The sequence below is a fragment of the Coptis chinensis genome, chromosome 5 (assembly GCF_015680905.1).
Source record: "Coptis chinensis isolate HL-2020 chromosome 5, ASM1568090v1, whole genome shotgun sequence".
Classification (NCBI taxonomy): Eukaryota; Viridiplantae; Streptophyta; class Magnoliopsida; order Ranunculales; family Ranunculaceae; genus Coptis; species Coptis chinensis.
Window position 1 is genome coordinate 96,281,222 of NC_141460.1, and position 12,507 is coordinate 96,293,728.

Sequence of the window (12,507 nt, forward strand, 5' to 3'; positions counted from 1 at the left end):
GTCTCTCTTCAATAGTTTTGGACTCAAAATAAATGATAAATGATAATTTTGCGATCACAAAAAGAAAAGTAAAAAAAATAAATGGTAAGTTCCGTTGTCTTACAGCCATCATCACAATCACAAAAGTCACAAAATCTCGTCTTCTCTATTATTTACTACTTTTACCATTTTGAGTGAGTGATGGGCCGGCCCAAGCCCAATTTATCATTGGGCTGGGCTCGTAAAACATTGATCCAATCCATCCAAATTCAGACCCGATTACAGAACCCGGTTTCCAACACAGAGAGAGAGAGAGAAGGTGATGAGCCACAGATATTCGGCCATGAAAAAGCTTCCATTGCTCTTCTCCACTTACAGGTACTCAAAAGGTAACAAACCAAAACACTCCTTCTTCTATTTTTCCAGCTCATTTTTAAAAAAAAATTGATCTTTACAACTTATTGCAGTTCTGTTGAGTGTACCAACTTCATATTCAGCCTTGTTCTTTTCTACTAGCATTGTTGGAGAGAAACCAATTCTTGTAAGACTCTTTTCTCTCTCTGTATGTTGGATATGTTGTTGTTGTCATGGTTGGCTTGAAGTTTTGTTTTTGGTGTTTTTGTAGGTAAGAGATTTTATTCAGTCTGCATTGTATGATCCAGAACATGGCTATTTCTCACAGAGATCAGGTTCAGTTGGTTTACTTGAGAAAAGCATAAAGTTCAATCAACTTGAAGGTATTATTACATCTAGTGAAATGTAAATGCTCATTCTTGTTAATAGTTATTTGCAACTTTATGTTCAAGTGGAAAATGATTAGGCATTGTGTTAAATAACCAGCCAATGTTTCTCAAAAGCCCACATTGTCAAAGGAGCGGAAAGTTAATTAAACTAGGATTCTAAAATTCCACGCCCAAGTCGTGTGTATCCTTATTTTTGTGGAGATGAATGTACATTTGGTGCATATTACAATTTGTGCTCACTGATGTTTTGTTGTAAACTTTCCAGGTAGGAGAGCTTATATGCGGTACTTGGACGATATTTACAAGAAGAATGACATAGCATGGTTTACACCGGTTGAGCTTTTCAAGGTAATATCTCTATTTAAAAGGAATCTGCGTTTTAACAAGATCAATATCAGAGTTGTGAAATACCTTTAGATGCTTATAAATGTGGTACTAGAGTCTTCTTTCCTTGCTTTAGAGAATTAGAGGTATCTCACCCTTACTAAAGTGCCTTTCAAGTTTATAATACTGGATTCTATTAGTGTTTTTATATGTTGTTCAATGTGGGACTGTTCTTGCGTTGGTTTGGTGTCTGTGGTAGGAAATGGCAGTGCCTTCGAATCAGGCAGCTTGTTTTCCAATTTTAAAAGAAAACTAACTATGTCCATGCATCTTATGTCATTGTATTCCTGTACCTCTGAAAACAAATTAAAATACGATATCCCCATTGAGTTACTTTTCTTTTCAACAAACCAGATTCTGATTCATGCCCTTAATAATTTCTTTGCAGCCTTGGTACGCCCATGGGATCGCCGAAGCTATAATGCGTACTGCTAACTTTTCAGTTCCACTAAAAGTAAGTACACTTACAGTTATTATTACATCTAAAAGTTGGTAGCCAGGACAATGGTTTTTTAATTGAATTTTGGAGTTTCATTGTAGAGTGGTTCTACCTGAATCTTGGTACCAGTTCATGATCTATGAAAGCTTCTATGCTGTGTTTTGTAATACTTTTAATTGCTAATGTGGTCCATCACACTTAACAGTGATCCTGGTGTTTTTACTTTGTGGACTCAGATATATGAAATTGGTGGTGGGTCTGGAACTTGTGCGAAGTGCATAATGGATTACATATTGTTGAACGCACCTGAGCGAGTTTACAAGAATATGACTTATACGTATGTGTAAAGTCCTTTGTATATAGTTAATTGTCAGGAAATTGCTTTGCTCTTTTCATGTGCTATTACTTTAAATTTGCTATGCACTCTGATATGATCTTGTTCTTCCTGAGATTTAGAAAGTGCAAGCAATTTTTGCCTTTCGGGTTAAAGTAACGTGTGACTGAATCTTTTTTTAGGAACTATCAATATGATTATGTTCATTGTAAATAGCATTATAAGAGTAAGGGCCTAAGTGGTTCGCTTCTCCGTAACGTTTATGAAAATATTAGCTTGCAGTACACTGAAGATTTGGAAACCATGTTTATTTCTTTAAAGGTTCTTTGTTTTTATAAAACAATGTATAATATTCTTCACTCCTTTTTTTGGCAGTTCGGTAGAAATCAGTTCATCATTGGCCAAGAAACAAATAGAAACTGTTGGAGAAATTCGTAGTCACTTGTCAAGGTTTAAGGTAGAATGCCGTGATGCTGCAGATCGGAGTGGGTGGGGTATGTTAATTTTATCTTGGATCTGTTTCTCTTAGCATTTTGATTTTAACTCTTTTCTCAATGATATCTCATAATTTGAGTATCATTTTGGACAAATAAAGTTTCTCGAATGACTCAAACATAATGTCGTCTTTGGTGGGCCTTATCGATAGGTCTTGCCTTGTTCTGTATATGCTTCGAGGCTCTGCATAACTCATCATCATGTAGTTGTTCTTTTGTTGATTATATAGATCGTGTTTCACATCCATTGTTACATTGACCTTTCATCCTTAGATAACTTCCATCCTACTATTGATCCATAATTAACTTCCTTTTTCTTTTGAAAATCAGGGGATGTGGACCAACAACCATGCTGGGTTATTATGCTTGAGGTACACTATATCTTCTTCTACATTTGTTTGGTTGAGGACACAAGATGGGTTATGAATGAAACACTAGATGTAAAGATACTAAGATAGGCTGAGCTTGAAATCTGAATCTGAGTGGAACACTGTGATCCGGAATCCGAACATTGATTCCATGCAGTCTATACGCCACTCCCCCCCCAACTAATAAGCTAGTAATGGAGTATTTAGGTTCTCACGACTTCAAATTCGTCCTATTACTTTCATCAATTTCAATACGCCGAAGAGAGTAAAAAACCTTCAGTAATCTAACATATAATTAAGGAACTTGTGAAGTTGTGAGTGCTAGGCTGTGAAGCATTACAAAATCAACTACAAATAATCAAACAATTCCCAACTTTCTAGAGAGCTATAGCTCATCATATTGGGAGGTCTTTTGGGAGAATGTGGATCAACTTAGCTAGCTCAGAGCTGTATGCATGCTCCAGTTTAAGCTCACAGATTGGCTGATTTTCTCACTACCAATGTGGCACAGTATCTAGTGTTTACAATTATCATTTGTTTTCTCGTATCAACTTTTTGCGGATGGCCTTTGTAGTATATGGCTTAAGTGATATAACCGGAAGTAAGAATATACAAAACAGAGTTTTGGTCCATCGATTAATTTTTGTATCGTAACCCCGTAACCATATCTTAGTGAGCTTCTGGCAGACACTAACGGCTAATATGTCACTGAATGTGATTTTCTGTTTCCTTATTTCTAGGTACTTGATAATCTTCCACACGATCTCATCTATTCAGAAAATCAAGTTTCTCCATGGTTGGAAGTTTGGCTTGAGAGAGAACATGATAGGTATTAGATGTCTTTATATTGAGAAATAAACTTCTTTCCAGTGTATGTAAGAAATTCACTCTGAGGTTTGTTTCTATGTAGCACACATGCCTTCGAGGTTTATAAGTCAGTCCAAGATCCATTTATTTCGCGCTGCATTGAGATCATCGACTTGGATCAGGACCATTCTAAAATGGGAAGTAGTGTGGTTTCAGCGGCAAGAAGTATTTGGTCAAAAGTTTTTCCAAAGCCTCGAAAATCTTGGTTACCAACTGGCTGCTTGGTAAGTGATAGTGATTTCTTTCTTTGGTTAATTATTGTGAGGAAGACAGTTCATGTTTTTAATAGTTAATTTAGACAACATCCAGGACTCGTGTCAACAACATCGAAACACGCTTCTTCCAAACAATTAGTTACTTATTCATATAGTTTTCATAACCTTGTATTAGTGGTGTGCACGGGTCAGGTTTAAGGTCAAACCGAGCACCGAACCGACGTACACGGTTTAAACAAAAGCATAACCGAAACTGAAACCGACATTAAGCCTCAACCGATCTGAAACGATTTTTTTGTTTTTTTTTTAATTTCAAACCAAAATATGGAAGAAAAAGAGGAGATCCAGTACCCAAAAAAAAAAAGAATGAAATATTCATATACAAGATTAAATCTTACAATTTTTACACTAATTTAAAGAACACAAACTTGAAACATTTGAACCAAACGAAAATCGAAATTTTACATCTCAAATATGATTAATGAGAGTAGATCCATCTCATTTAAATTCTAATACATGTAATCCCCATCTAGGTTCACCCTTAAATCTTCAAACATTCAAAGACCACACACTCTTCAAGCATAAGCTTCTTCATTTTTTGGGTTAATTATTTTATTAGTAAAGAGGAAGGAGTTTGAGTGGAGTGAGAATTACTATAAATAAAAAGTTTGAGTGGAGTGAGGAGATGAGAAGTTTGTGATTTGGTGATGTTTGGAGAAGTGGGCGGCTTAGTGAGAGAGAGAAGAGGAGATAGGGTAAAAGAAAATGAACTACATTAGGTTTAGTTTGCTTTTATTCAAGATCCAACGCTTTAAAGATCAAGTTTTGCATCTAACGGTTAGAAGTAGAAAGCTAGTACTAAACCTAATTAAAATTCTGGTTCAGGTCAGTTATCTCGGTTTTCAACTGTTTTAAACCGAGGACCGAACCGAGGGAGTCGGTTTTACACTTTTCCGAACCGAACCGGTTCTGTACAAATAACCGACCAAAACTGCTTGGGTCGGTTCGGTTAGGTCGGGTTAGTCGGTTTGATTGGTTTTTTGCACACCCCTACCTTGTATTATTTATCTTTTTGCAGTAGACTCATGGTTAATAAATGTTTATTTTCACTGTATTCTGGACCTCATATCGATAGTAAAAGAAAAAAACAAACAGGATTAGACGTGTCAGCTGTGATGCCCTGTCAATATATCCCAATGGTATGTATGTTGGAAAGGCGCCTGGCCGTGAGTGGTCATGGTAGCGCCAATGTCTAGTCCCACACTGGTTAGGAGTTGTCCTAGATCGTTCATATAAGTATTTATCTATTACTTACTAACTTTGAGGCCTTTTAAAGCACCAGAGCCCCTAACAACTCTACGTTAAGCATGCTTGGGGCAGTTGTAGGATTGGTGACCTCTTAGGAAGTCTCTTCAAGAACAAAATCCCACATTGCTGGAGGTGCGCAGTGGCGAACTGGGGTATCGACACCTAGTATGTGGTTTATTGTTACATCTGACATCCAGAATAAACTGTATAGAATATAGATGTATTGGTATCGTAAATTTGTGGGGGCAAGTGTGTAAAAGTTACCTTGTGCATAATTTTGTATAATAAGCTTCTTCTTCTTCTTCTTCTTCTTCTTTTACTTTTACTTTTTTTCTTTGTTTCCTTTGTCATTTTATGATCTTTGGATGTTCAGAAACTTCTAGAGGTTCTACATGGTGCTCTACCAAAGATGTCTCTTATTGCTTCTGATTTCAACTACCTCCCCGATGTGAGAATACCGGGTGACAGAGCTCCATTGGTATCTACTAAGGTAAGATTCTTATGCAGGCAAATGGACTATTAACTATTTAGGATCTAGGATTTTTTATGTTTATTAGGATCTAGGATTTTTTGTTTGTTTGAAGTTGAATGCTTTAGAAATTTGTTTAGAGTGGGAGTAATTTTATTGTTTCCAAAAAATAGCACTCTTTATTTTTGTCTGTATATGTCATTGTAAACAATTTTGACTAAAATTGAATGAATTTATCTTTGAGTAGTTTGGAAGGTTTGTAGAATATTTGTTTTACAACTCCAACTGCATTTGATTCTTCATTATATGAGGAGACATGAGACAAATTTATGGGTTTTGTCTATTGAGCTCTCTGTGAAAAGCTTGTCTTAAGAAGTTGAATGCAATGTTATGTTTTGAGTATAACTTGTGCTGTCATTTTTGTGGAAGAAAATCGCCCATTAATTTCATTCTGATATAAGACGCTAAATGCGCTAACAGCGAATCCTGCGAGGACATTTTCTGTCACCAGTTGTCATCTCACACTGTACCAATAATCACCAGTTAAATGAATTTGTTTTACATTTGTCTATACGCAAGTATTCTATTATTAGTCAACAAAGCTTAAGAGAAATGTTTGCTATGTGCTCTCTTGTTCAAACAAGCTACCATTTGGAATGAGTGGATACTGCTTTCTTGATTTTTTTAAACAAAACACTCCATAATCACGGAGTTCAGCACCTATTAACGTAACTAACCATGTAATTTCTTCTTAGACCCACATTTTAGGATAATTTTTTCTTCATTCTTAGTTTTTCTCTAGAAACAATACTTTCAAGTTTAACTTATTTAATATGAATCCGAAACTTGTTTGTCCTTTGTCTGCAGAAAGACGGAAAAAGTACAGATCTTAGAAGCTATCTAGATGTAAAGGTATGCATTTCTTATCTGCCTTTCTCAATTTTTCTTTTCCATAACTGAATGGAGTTGTGCCCTTTTGCTCAATATAATGCGCCAACATCATCTGTATATATAGTAAACATCAGATTGCTTAAGGACAGTATTTTTTGGACCCTGTTGGTCATGCCTATGATGCACACATAATCAAGGCCCAAAATATCGATATCGATGAATATATCAGTGTACCCAAAAACTGATATATATCGGATATATCTATTTTTTTGGTGACGACAAGTCCAAACTATTTAAAATATCGGATATATCGGAAATATATTAAAAAATGGTCAAAAAGTCAACCGATATATATTGCAAATATCGGATATATCGATTATATCGGCGATATAAAGTTTTATATCGGAAATTCCAATATATATCGGGAAAAAAGGGTTCTATATTCGGTGGATATATGTCGGAAATATCGATGTCGGTGTACCAAAATACCGACATATATCGGTGATATTTTGGTCCATGCACATAATACCAGTGGTGTGAATGCCATATGCGTCTTCATTTCTGTATCCAATTCATGGAGAAAAGTACATATGTTTACGAAATTTGGTTTTAGCTAGGTTACATGGACACGCCATATTTTGAAAAAAATCTGTGTTGGATACGTATCCACGTGTCCGTGTCCGTATCCGTGTTGGACACACACAGACACATATTGTATTTAATTTACCTCGAATTTCTGATTTACCATCTAATTTAATAAATTTATAATTATTAAAAAATTAATTAATTATTCCTATCCGTGTCCCCATGTCGATCTTCATCTGCTCGCCGTATCCGACACCCCGTATCCGTGTCGGACACCGACACACGTGCCCGTGTCAATGTAACCTAGGGTTTTAGTGTTTTGTATGAATAGCTAAACATCGTCTAAGTAAATGTTTTTGTTGTACCCAATTAAGGATGCTAAATCTACCAAAATCTATCATACCGAATTCTTCTCGTAATAGGATCTGCGATGTACTATTTGTTTAGTGTTTTGACAAAATGAGTAAGAAAACTACTTGAAATCAAAGAGAAAACTACTTGAAATCAAAGAGATAACTACAAGAGTAGGGGAACCTAAGAACGTTGTATGCTTGGAACATCACTCACCTTTGGGTTGGTAGCAGTCTAGTAGATGATTTGTGGCATGTGAACCTAGTTGGGGACGTCTTTGGCGCGTTGACCCAAGTCATTTAGATGCTATAGCCGTCCCTTGATATATCTATACTTTTTCTCTCCTTAAATAAGTTTTCTTAGGATTTTCTTTTGTTTATCTTGGTAAATCATGTTGAATTTCATTACCGTAAATTATTACTAAATCTCAAATGTACTAACTGCGAACCTTTACTACTGTCTCATGGACAGGGGGACTCTGATATCTTTTTCCCGACGGACTTTTGGCTTTTGGAACGTATTGACCATTACTGTTCTGGTTCGGTGAGTCAGTGGAAGGATAAATCATCCAAGCAAGGGAAGAAAAGACGAACAATAAGAGTGAGTTTTATTCTTCAAATGCTTAAATATGTATACTCCCCACTTACTAGTTAGTTTAAGGTAAATTAGGTAGATTGTGTTGGGTGCCATTATTTCTGTCAATATAATTATTTTTTATCAATGATTGAGTGCATTGAATGTTCCAAAATTCTTGCTACGAAATGCATGAAGTTAAGAACTTCAGCAAAGCAGAAATATTAACCTAGAGGTGTAAGCCTCCATTACTTTGTGGGAGGCTATACTTCAAAGAGTCCGATAATTTTTTATCAGTTTCAGAATTTGGAATTCAAACTGATAAAAAGCTTTGACTGAGACCGCACTTGTATTGCTAAAGTTCTGTAAATTGTTGTCTGACAATTGCTTTAATGCTTCAGTAAAATTTTCATCTCAATTGCTATAATCTGCTCACAACTCACCTTTGGATGTAGCTTGGTACAGATCAGTTCATGGAAGAGTTTGGTCTGCCCTCAAAGACAAGGACCAAAGATGGGTACAATCCTCTTCTAGATGACTTCAATAATACACAATTTTACATTAGTGTGCCAACACATAATACCAGATAGATTCGCCAAACCACTGGTACTGACCGAAAGACAGCTACAGTATAGCAATTCTTCTGATTCGATGGTGTTCGAGGCTAACTTGCACAATAAGCTAATTCGGCAGCATGTCACAAAGAGTGAGTTATACCAGGATGCGCCTGTTTCTGGTTGGTTTTTATCGGCATATATCGCGTAATGATTCATTTTTGTGAAACAAAGTAGGTGCCTGTACGTGTAGAAGTGTACTGTTAAAGATTGGAAGCACTAGTTACATCATCGAATGTGTTAAATTAGCAAGAGACATGTTCACATTCCATCTTCCCGGGGAACCATACAGACAGGCAGCTTAGACGGCATTTACAACAGTTTTTATTGTTTACTGCCGAGTATGCATTCAACGGAAAATAAAATTTCACAAATTGTTTTCTACATTTATTGGAGAATACTAGACTCTTGAGGAAACGATAAATATATTTCTATAATTGTTTTTTTTTGCCTGACATGGTTTCAAGTATGATCTACAAGTCAATTTGGTGAATCCCCTTCTCAGCAAGAGGAAGTCTTCCAAAATTGGAAGGTCAAGATTTTGGCCAGATGGCAAATTACAGTACACAGCAACGAGTTTCCGCTCTCCACCTCCTTTCAGTTATGTTCACAAATTAGATTCCACCTTAGATGTTGATAGCGCCATCCACAATCCAATCCAATAGATGATAGATATCACCGCGTGTTTGATTGGGACATTCTGTATTCGCCATGTATTCAATCTTCAGAATATTGGACTTCCATGCTCAAGCAGAAACACTGTTCATCAGGATTTTTTCAATGATGATTTTGGTACTTTGGAGTTTGGACTATCTTGAACGGCAACGTATTCATATAACGCCAGGCAACATACTCCAATTTACCAGTAATTAGAACTGGATACATATCTTTTTTTTTTATGAGCAGAGCATATATGATTTCAAGTATCTTAACATAAACACGTCCCACTTCTCATCAGGACAAATGACTCGAAAGCAAGGGGCACTCTAGCTATAAAAAACTAAGGAGCAAGACTGACCAACAATAACGTTGTCAACTACCAGTATGCTCTTCGAAGTGCTGACATAATAGAGAAACAAAAGACATGATTGTAAGCTGAATAAATTCAAACTTTTGGGATTTATAATAGATACGCAAAAGAAACAGATGTGGTGCTTACAGATGCAACGATACATGCAATTAGATTTTTTCTTTAACCAGAAACACTGCCAAATGCAGGGGCAATACCTAGTTATCAACATAGCAGCACCACTGCTCATCAGGCCAATAGCTTAAGCACTGAAGGCGATGCAAGTAGTGCAACTGAACATAAACTAAGCTGGTAGACACAAATAAAAATTTAACTCCATAGCCAATTCAAAATTTAGACCTTTACCAACTAGCAAAACTACAATACTTCGCACGTCAATGCCGTTGAGAATAAATAGAAAAACAGAAACAAGTTGGTGAACTCAAGAAACTTAAGATATGAAGCAGAAATATGGAAACAATTCCTCACAAAACTCTCAATGTCTTTTGCAACTAGCATATTTTACGACTTAGTACTTAACAGCAGCAAGGATATCCAGCTGTGGGCCAAGTTGCTCCTCAGCAGTCTTCTCAGCCTTGACTCTCAGCTTGGTGAGCTGCTTCTTCCTCTCATAGACAAGTGTGGCTCTCGCCTTTCTCTTCTCCTCAAGTTCCTGCCAACAAGATAACATGAGAATCAGAAAACGACGACATAATTATAATACAAGTATCTCAGACTTAAGTCTAAATGTCAGTGCTACAATTATAACCTCTGGGGATTGGCTGGAGTTGGGATTTCTAGATACATTCAAATAAATAAATTCCCGAAAAGGTGACCACATGAAAAATAGTTCCAATGTTCTTAATTTAATTTATCCCAATATATTGACAATAAGATTCCTAACCTAGGTTGTGTAAATCTGAGTGGGCTTTGGTCAAACATTGAGTTTGGTTTGGCATACTGAAAAGATTTTTTGCACTTGAGCATATAGCTTGGTTTCAGTAACCCAAGAAAATCAAGTAGAACCAGTTGCAGCAATGATTCTTTCATTTCTTAAAAACAACAAAAGAGACTACAAAGAAGTTGAACTTTCTCGAGGTAACACATATTTAAGTACAAGATATCACACGGTAAAATACAAAAACAAGTCTCCAAACTATTGCAGACACTAATGTGTGAATGGCCCAATATTTCTGTTTACAGGAATTCAGCAATGGCATCAATCTTACTAGTACGAAAAATGAAACAATAGACACGAACAATTACCATATCAGATTTGTCATGAAATACAAATCAGTCAACTCACAAATGCACCATAGTCAAATTAAAATTTTCCCAATGTCCAAATTCAGTTACAAGTGAGGCATACATCTCAACATACCAAAACAATTAACAAAATGGAAACCAATAGAGTTCTTTTAATTCAAAACCATTACATTATTACTCAAAAGATGTTGGCTAATAATGGGCACAGATCGATTTCAAGAAGTACAAATCAATCACAAATAGCCATTTCTAGTCAAATATAATATAGGCAACAGGGAAAAAGAGGAAAACCAATTAGTAATAGTTACCTCGGCAAAGTTGCCTTAATGCATTACAATCACTACCAAATCAAATAATATGCTTCATTGTTACTTCTAATTCTTCAAAAATACATAGGCATTCAATTAAAAACTATTTTAAAGTGATACCAGTCATATCACAGTAAGCCATGTAATGATATTAAAAAAAAAAAAAGATTATACCTTGATGGTTTCATAATGATTCCATCCAACCTCATGAGAAAGCTGACCCAACAAACAATACTTGTGTCCAGGCTGAAGTCGCAAAACCCTAACAACAACAAATCAATCAAAAAATTAACACAATCCCATCATATAAAATTAAAAAAAAAAAAAGCCCATAAGAAAAAAAAACAAAAAAGACACTAACTTGATTGCATCAGGAATAACCATCCTCTTAATCTTATCATAAGGTGGTGGGACCCCTTCATAAGCCTTCAATCTAGCCAACGCCGCTGCTCCTCTCTTAGTCTTATGTGGAATCATTCTACAAAACAAACACAAACACATTCATCGAGATACGTAAAATGTGTATGAAATGAAGAAGAAGAAGAAGAAAAAAAAAGAGATACCCACCCACGGATGGTACGCCAGAGGATCTTAGCAGGAGCACGGAAATGAATAGGACCATGTGAAGGTTTAGTATTCATACGTTTACGTAGGAAACGTAAGTACTTCATTTTCTGACGAACGAGACCACCAGATAAACAGATCTCTTCACAACGAACAACAACAACTCGTTGACCATTCAACAGTTCTTTTGCTATGATTGATGATAAACGGCCAAGCATGTGGTGTCGTGCGTCGACAACCACTCTCTTTGCACAGATTCCTGACCCGGATACCATTTTTACTTTTCTCTCTTGTTGGCTGGTTTTGAGTTTTTAGGATGGAGGTGGGAGAAAGAGTTTATTTAGGGTTTTTTAGGGTTTGGGTTGAGTTGAGTGGGGGGTTTATTATAGAGACTGTATTTACTTGTTATTTTCATTTATGCCACTGTACTTTGGCCCATGTCCATGTCTAGACTCATCTGTAATTGAGTTATGTTTTTCAAGGCCTAAAAAAATTTTGGGCCCTTCTGATTGTAATTTTGATTTCGGCTGGTTAGAATTGGTGGTGTCAGCCCGGCCTCAAACAACGAATCCCTTTCGAGAGCCGGGCCAGCCCTACTCTCATTTGTCTCGAGAGCCGGGTCGGGTCAGGCCAATGCTTAAATGTCAAAGTCTTTACCCGTCCCTCAACCCTTTCGAGAGGGCTGGAAGGGCCGGACTTAAGATCCAACGTGAGGGTCGGATACTATGTTATACATTTGATTTACA

The 12,507-nt window shown here is 36.4% G+C and overlaps 2 protein-coding genes across 4 annotated transcripts; one reads left to right on the forward strand and one right to left on the reverse strand.

Annotated features, from left to right (window-relative positions):
- The first annotated feature begins 239 nt into the window (after positions 1–239).
- Positions 240–9,062, forward strand: LOC147500549 (NADH dehydrogenase ubiquinone complex I, assembly factor-like protein (DUF185)). Of its 3 annotated transcripts, none has more exons than XM_086562150.1 (14): positions 240–368; positions 447–520; positions 605–716; positions 988–1,070; positions 1,495–1,560; positions 1,782–1,882; positions 2,255–2,373; positions 2,704–2,744; positions 3,482–3,570; positions 3,652–3,832; positions 5,505–5,621; positions 6,468–6,512; positions 7,899–8,027; positions 8,456–9,062. In XM_086562150.1, exons 1-14 carry the CDS (start codon positions 302–304, stop codon positions 8,588–8,590), a joined length of 1,359 nt encoding a protein of 452 aa, XP_086418276.1. In that variant the 5' UTR covers positions 240–301; the 3' UTR covers positions 8,591–9,062. The 3 variants fall into 3 exon arrangements, with proteins under 3 accessions (XP_086418276.1, XP_086418277.1, XP_086418278.1); XM_086562151.1 differs by having other exon boundaries at positions 8,466–9,062; XM_086562152.1 differs by having other exon boundaries at positions 255–357.
- An 876-nt stretch (positions 9,063–9,938) lies between these two features.
- Positions 9,939–12,113, reverse strand: LOC147500550 (large ribosomal subunit protein uL13w). The gene is made up of 4 exons (XM_086562153.1): positions 11,765–12,113; positions 11,559–11,675; positions 11,372–11,459; positions 9,939–10,296 (listed from the first exon to the last, which is right to left on the reverse strand). Exons 1-4 carry the CDS (start codon positions 12,034–12,036, stop codon positions 10,153–10,155), a joined length of 621 nt encoding a protein of 206 aa, XP_086418279.1. The 5' UTR covers positions 12,037–12,113; the 3' UTR covers positions 9,939–10,152.
- Positions 12,114–12,507: the final 394 nt, after the last annotated feature.

Bases quoted from the DNA above. Each gene is read 5' to 3' on its own strand.
- LOC147500549 (XM_086562150.1), top strand. From the start codon at position 302: ATGAGCCACAGATATTCGGCCATGAAAAAGCTTCCATTGCTCTTCTCC. The intron at 2,745-3,481 runs GTACACTATATC...CCTTATTTCTAG, and splicing joins GCTGGGTTATTATGCTTGAG to GTACTTGATAATCTTCCACA. The intron at 3,571-3,651 runs GTATTAGATGTC...GTTTCTATGTAG, and splicing joins CTTGAGAGAGAACATGATAG to CACACATGCCTTCGAGGTTT.
- LOC147500550 (XM_086562153.1), bottom strand. From the start codon at position 12,036: ATGGTATCCGGGTCAGGAATCTGTGCAAAGAGAGTGGTTGTCGACGCA. The intron at 11,460-11,558 runs GTTAGTGTCTTT...TGTTGTTGTTAG, and splicing joins GTTATTCCTGATGCAATCAA to GGTTTTGCGACTTCAGCCTG. The intron at 10,297-11,371 runs GTATAATCTTTT...TCTTGTTGGCAG, and splicing joins ATCATTATGAAACCATCAAG to GAACTTGAGGAGAAGAGAAA.